Source organism: Nerophis ophidion, linkage group LG11 (assembly GCF_033978795.1).
Source record: "Nerophis ophidion isolate RoL-2023_Sa linkage group LG11, RoL_Noph_v1.0, whole genome shotgun sequence".
Lineage (NCBI taxonomy): Eukaryota > Metazoa > Chordata > Actinopteri > Syngnathiformes > Syngnathidae > Nerophis > Nerophis ophidion.
The window spans coordinates 10,887,506-10,894,209 of NC_084621.1; the positions used below are offsets into that span (position 1 = coordinate 10,887,506).

The 6,704-nt window shown below is 44.1% G+C and overlaps 1 protein-coding gene across 2 annotated transcripts in view; it reads right to left on the bottom strand.

Moving 5' to 3' along the window:
• Positions 1–3,923, bottom strand: part of gsk3ab (glycogen synthase kinase 3 alpha b) — a 32,578-nt gene extending 28,655 nt beyond the window's left edge. For both annotated transcript variants that reach the window (XM_061915091.1, XM_061915090.1), the window contains exons 1-2: positions 3,828–3,923; positions 3,541–3,729 (exon numbers count right to left, since the gene is read on the bottom strand). In XM_061915091.1, coding sequence (XP_061771075.1) covers positions 3,541–3,718 — 178 coding nt within the window. In that variant the 5' untranslated portion in view covers positions 3,719–3,729; positions 3,828–3,923. The remainder of the gene's footprint in view (positions 1–3,540; positions 3,730–3,827) is intronic.
• Between the last annotated feature and the right edge of the window lie 2,781 nt (positions 3,924–6,704).

The following is a 6,704-nucleotide window of genomic DNA, read 5'->3' on the forward strand; positions in this document are numbered from 1 at the left end:
ACATCTTGTACATACCGAGTACTGCACAATTTAATCTATTAAAATATCAGGTTTGGGGATGGCGAGGCTTTGACCCATGAGCAAATAAATCAGATTTCCTTTGGTGCCTACTGGGAAAATTGTGTAAAAATAAATGTAGATTCCTAATGAAGCCTTAGCTTGACGCTCCTCTACTTTCTCCTGCTCCGCTTGCTGCGGCAACAACAAACAAGACTCCAGACGCGCCTCTTCGTTTTGTATCGTTTACTTGTCAACTTAATCATTCAAAAACGCAAAATAATAACGATGTGGGAACAAATGAATGGCAAAAATAAAGCGAGTTTGTAACAGTAAGAAAAAGTTAGAAAAAGTAAGAGTAAGGTCAAAAAACTGTGTGGCTCGATTCCACCATATCTGACTCCCATTACCCATAATATTCATCCTTCTTCTTCCGCTTATCCGAGGTCGGGTCGCAGGGGCAGCAGCCCATACTTCCCTCTCCCCAGCCACTTCGTCCAGCTCCTCCCGGAGGATCCCGAGGCGTTCCCAGGCCAGCTGGGAAAGATAGTATTCCCAACGTTTCCTGGGTCTTCCTACCGGTCAGACGTGCCCGGCGGAGGAAACTCCTTTCGGCCGCTTGCACCCGTGATCTTGTCCTTTCGGTCATGACCGAAAACTTATGACCATAGCTGAGGATGGGAACGTAGATCGACCGGTAAATTGAGAGCTTTGCCTTCCGGCTCAGCTCCTTCTTCACCACAACGGATTGATACAGCGTCCGCATTACTGAAGACGCCGCACCAATCCACCTGTCGATCTCACGATCCACTCTTCCCTCACTCGTGAACAAGACTCCGAGGTACTTGGACACCTCCACTTGGGGCAAGATCTCCTCCCCAACCCGGAGATGGCACTCCACCTTTCTCTGGGCGAGAACCATGGACTCGGACTTGAAGGTGCAGATTCTGATCCTAGTCGCTTTGAACTCAGCTGCGAACTGATCCAGTGAGAGCTGAGGATATTGGCCAGATGAAACCATCAGGACCACATCATCTGCAAATAGCAGAGATCTAATCCTGCAGCCACCAAACAAGATCCCCTCAACGCCCTGACTGTGTCTAGAAATTCTGTCCGTAAAAGTTATGAACAGAATCGGTGACAAAGGGCAATTTTGGCTGAGTCCAACCCTCACTGGAAACGGGTCCGACTTACTACCGGCAATGCGGACCAAGCTCTGACACTGATTGTACAGGGAGCGTACCGCCACAATAAGACAGTCCGTTACCGCATACTCTCTGAGCACTCTCTACAAGACTTCCCAGGGTACACGGTCGAATGCCTTCTCCAAGTCCACAAAGCACATGTAGACTGGTTGGGCAAACTCCCATGCACCCTCAAGGACCCTGCCGAGAGTATAGAGCCGGTCCACAGTTCCACGACCAGGACGAAAACCACAGTGTTCCTCCTGAATCTGAGGTTCGACTATCCGGCGTAAGTTCCTCTCCAGTACACCTGAATAGACCTTACCGAACAGGCTGGTCATAATACATTGTGTCCAAAACCATATTACCACACAAATCCTTCCGCCATATACTACACAACACATTATAAATGTTTTACCATATGATATTGTAGAACCAACAATGCAATGCGTATTTGAAATAAAAGACCGAATGATATTGGATAAGATAAAGGAGGGGTTTGCGTCCACAAAATATTAGCTCTAGTGCTAATGCTAACGTTAGCGCTTAGCATGGGGTGACGTTAACTGGGCATAATTCGAATTTTATTAACACACATATGTTTTTTTTCACCTCGTGGAATGTCGTCACTCTTGCAACCAGGAGCGAATATTGGAGTTAATGAAAAAAATCCCTTTATAGTACAGGCTCCATGTTGGGGGGGAAAACAGGGCTAACGTTAGCCAAAGTTAGCTAACAGCCTGCTACAGATAAGATTGGCCCTGCGAGCGTAATCGGCATTTTTATCAAGAGATCTACAGGCACATCGGTGAGGCGTCTTCAGTAATGCGGACTCTGTATCGATCTGTTGTGGTGAAGAAGGAGCTGAGCCGGAAGGCAAAGCTCTCAATTTACCGGTCGATCTACGTTCCCATCCTCACCTACAGTCATGAGCTTTGGGTCATGACCGAAAGGATAAGATCACGGGTACAAGCGGCCGAAATGAGTTTCCTCCGCTGGGTGGCGGGGCTCTCCCTTAGAGATAGGGTGAGAAGCTCTGTCACCTGGGAGGAACTCAAAGTAAAGCCGCTGCTCCTCCACATGGAGAGGAGCCAGAAGAGGTGGTTTGGGCATCTAGTCAGGATGCCACCCGAACTCCTCCCTACGGAGGTGTTTCAGGCACGTCCGACCAGTAGGAAGACCTAGGACACGTTGGGAAGACTATCTCTCCAGTCTGGCCTGGGAACGCCTCGGGATCCCCCGGTAGGAGCTGGACGAAGTGGCTGGCGAGAGGGAAGTTTGGGCTTCCCTGCTTAGGCTGTTGCCCCCGCGACCCGACCTCGAAGAAGGTGGATGTTGAATTTTAAGGCAAAATAAATGGTTTGGTAAGCTATTTACCTGGTGTTGTCTTAATTGAATGCATATAAAATTAAAATGAGTCTTATCGGCATTTAATAAGGAGATTCTGTGGTAACGGGGCTACACGGTGCCAGAGGGGTTAGTACGTCTGCCTCACAATACGAAGGTCCTGAGTAGTCAGGGTTCAAACCCGGGCTCGGGATCTTTCTGTGTGGAGTTTGCTTGTCCTCCCCGTGACTGTGTGAGTTCCCTCCGGCTTCCTCCCATTTCCAAAGACATGCAGCTGGGGATAGGTTGGTTGGCAACACTAAATTGGCCCTAGTGTGTGAATCTGAGTGTGAATGTTGTCCGTCTATCTGTGTTGGCCCTGCAATGAAGTGGCGACTTGTCCAGGGTGTACCCCGCCTTACGCCCGATTGTAGCGGACATAGGCACCAGCGCCCCCCGCGACCCAAAAGGGAATAAGCGGTAGAAAATGGATGGACGGATAGTTGGGGCAACTCTACACAAACAGACCATAGGAGTCTATAATGTTATACTTGCCACAAGAAAATAATTGTGTTAAAGCTACTACACAACACATTATAAACGTTTTACCATATGATATTGTAGAACCAACTGTGCAATGCGTATTTGGAAAAAAAGATAAAATGATATTGGAAGTATTAGCTCTAATGCTAATGCTAATGCTAACGTTAGCGCTTAGCATTGCATAATTCGAATTTTATTAACACACAAATGTTTTTATTCACCTAGTGGAATATCTTCACTCTTGCAACCAGGAGCGAATATGGGAGTTAATGAAAAAAATCCCTTTATAGCACAAGCTCCATGTTGGGGGGAAAAACAGGGCTAACGTTAGCCGAAGTTAGCTACCAGCTAACAGATAAGATTAGCCCCTGCGAGCATAATCGACATTATTTGTCACAAATGTCGACACGTCACACCAATTAAACCCACAAAATGTGTTCTTTTGTAACGAAACGTCAGGCCGGCCAACTGGAAAAAGCAAAGAACTCACGGGGCAGTTTTAAATTCCCGAAGCCCGTCGAGGTGCTGCCACTGGCTTGCGAAGAAGCCCCAGTCTTTCCCGTCGAGCTTCCGCCGGCGACTGCTGATCCGGCGCCGGCTGCAGCGGATCCGGGAGCTCCGGGAGGCTCAGCGAATGAGCTGGTCCTGGGCCGCCCGCTGCCGCTCATATTTTTGTGAACTAAAGCCAGGATTAACGGCGAGCGTTATTGACAGCCAGGCAAAGGGAGACACAGTGAGAATGTGGTTAGAAATAAATAAATAAAGAAGTCCACTTACAGCGTTCTATACAGGCTGCCCGTCTCCCCCTTTCTTCCTCTGTAGAACGATGATGGTGGGGGACTGGGGAGTTGACGCACGATGACGTTAGGATCGCAAAGGATGATGGGAAATAGAGTTTTAGCGTCAAAGACATATACATATACATTCACTGTACAAACATACATATACACATACTGTACATATACATTTACTGTACAAACTGATAGACAATATATAGCAACCACTGAATTAAATTATATTATATATATTATTGTATTATATATTGTAAATATATATTGTATATGTATAGGGGTGGGACCTAATAAGTGTACTTCTTCTCACTCCCTTTTGAGCCAATCTTGACATCTACAAAATATTAGTCACATGTAATGTTTTCAATGTAGGTGTAAAAATAATGTATCTATATATTTCTTTTGTATTTATGTCATTCTCTTGTTTTGTTTGCATGGCTCAAAATAAACCATTCATTCATTCATTCATTCATTCAAACATTCATATACGCATTCTGTACATATACAAATACATATACACACAAACACTTATGCACATAATCACGTTTCATCAAACATATATTAAAGTTTTTGCCCTAGGGCAGTGGTTCTCAACCTTTTTTCAGTGATGTACCCCCTGTGGACATTTTTTTAATTCAAATACCCCCTAATCAGAGCAAAGCATTTTGAAAAAAAAGAGATAAATGAGTAAAATACAGCACTATGTCATCAGTTTGTGATTTATTAAATTGTACAACAGTGAAAAATATTGCTCATTTGTAGTGGTCTTTCTTGAACTATTTGGAAAAAAAGATATAAAAATAACTAAAAACTTGTTGAAAAATAATCATGTGATTCAATTACAAATACAGATTTCTATACGTAAAACACTTAGACTTAGACTTCCTTTTTATTGTCATTCAAATTTGAACTTTACAGTACAAAGAAGAACAACATTTTGTTGCATTAGCTCTTGGTAGGGCAGGATAAAAAAAAAGCAATAGTAATCATCAACTTAAAGTGTCCTCTTTGGTGATTGTATCCATCCATTTCCTACCATTTATTCCCCCTTGGGGTCGCTGGCGCCTATCTCAGCTACAATCGGGCGTAAGGCGGGGTACTCCCTGGACAAGTCGCCACCTCATCGCAGGGCCAACACAGATAGACAGACAACATTCACACTCACATTCACACACTAGGGCCAATTTAGTGTTGCCAATCAACCTATCCCCAGGTGCATGTCTTTGGAGGTGGGAGGAAGCCGGAGTACCCGGAGGGAACCCACACATTCACGGGGAGAACATGCAAACTCCACACAGAAAGATCCCGAGCCTGGGATTGAACCCAGGATTGCAGAACTTTTGTATTGTGAGGCAGACGCACTAACCCCTCTGCCACCGTGAAGCCTTGGGGATTGTAATAGAGATCCATTTGGATTCATGAACTTAATTATAAACCAGGGGTGTCAAACTCATTTTAGATCGGGGGCCACATGGAGAAAAATCTACTCCCAAGTGGGCCGGACTGGTAAAATCCCTGCACGATAACTTAAAAATAAACGCAACATAACAAATACCCAGAATCCCTTGCATCCCTAACTCTTCCGGGCTCCATTATACACCCCCGCTACCACCAAACCCGGCCCCCCCAACCCCGCCCACCTCAACCAACGCACGTAGGGGGGCTGGCAGTGGGGGTGTATAATGGAGCTCGGAATATTTAAGGATGCATGGGATTCTGGGTATTTGTGATGTTGCGTTTATAATGTGTTACAGTGCGGATGTTCTCCCGAAATGGGTTTGTCATTCTTGTTTGGCGCATATTAGTAAGAGTGCTAAAGTTGTTTGTATCACAACCCTCAGTGTAACCTGTATGGCTGTTGAACAACTATGCCTTGCAGTCGCTTGTGCGTTGAGTCAGCAGCCGGCACTTAGATAGCATAGTATTAAAGCGGACGCTACGACATGGTCGAGAGGACGTCTAAGGTATTGCCATCACGGCACGGCCTTAATATTGTTGTCTGGGTGAAAATCTGAGAATGTTATCTTGGGAAGATTTCTGGGAGAGGCAATGAAATTTGGAAAATTTGGGGGTCGCCAGGTATGCAGCTGAGCCACATCAGAGTGATCCAAGAGCCGCATGCGGCTCCAGAGCCGCGGGTTGCTGACCCCTGATCTATAGAGATACAAAGATTTGCTATTGCAACATCCAGTAGACACATGGAGAAGAGCTGTTTCTTTCGTTCAAAAATTTCAGGTTAATTTGTATACTTAGCAAACTCATCCCGCGGGCTGGTTAAAACCTGTTCGCGGGCCTAATTCGGCCCGCGGGCCGTACGTTTGACACCGCTGTTCTAAACATTTCTTAAAAAAAAAAAAAAAATCTTTAACATCAATATTTATGGAACATGTTCACAAAAAATCAAGCTGAATATTGCATTGTTGCATTTCTTTTCATAGTTTATAAACTTACATTCATATTTTGTTGAAGTATTATTCAATAAATATATGTATAAATGATTTTTGAATTCTTGCTATTTTTAGAATAAAAAAAAAAAATCTCACGCCCCCCTTGGCATAACTTCAAGAACCCCTGGGGGTACTTGAAGGTATGCCAAGGAGTACGTGAGATTTTTTTTAAATATTCTAAAAATAGCAACAATTGTTGTTGATGGCTAGATTTTTTGTGGACATGTTATATAAATATTGAGATTTCTTTTTTTGTGAAGAAATGTTCATGAATCCAGATGGATCTCTATTACAATCCCCAAAGAGGGCTCTTTAAGTTGATGATTACTTCTATGTGTAGAAATCTTTATTTATAATTGAATCACTTGTTTATTTTTTTAAACAAATTTTTAGTTATTTTTATACCTTTTTTTCCA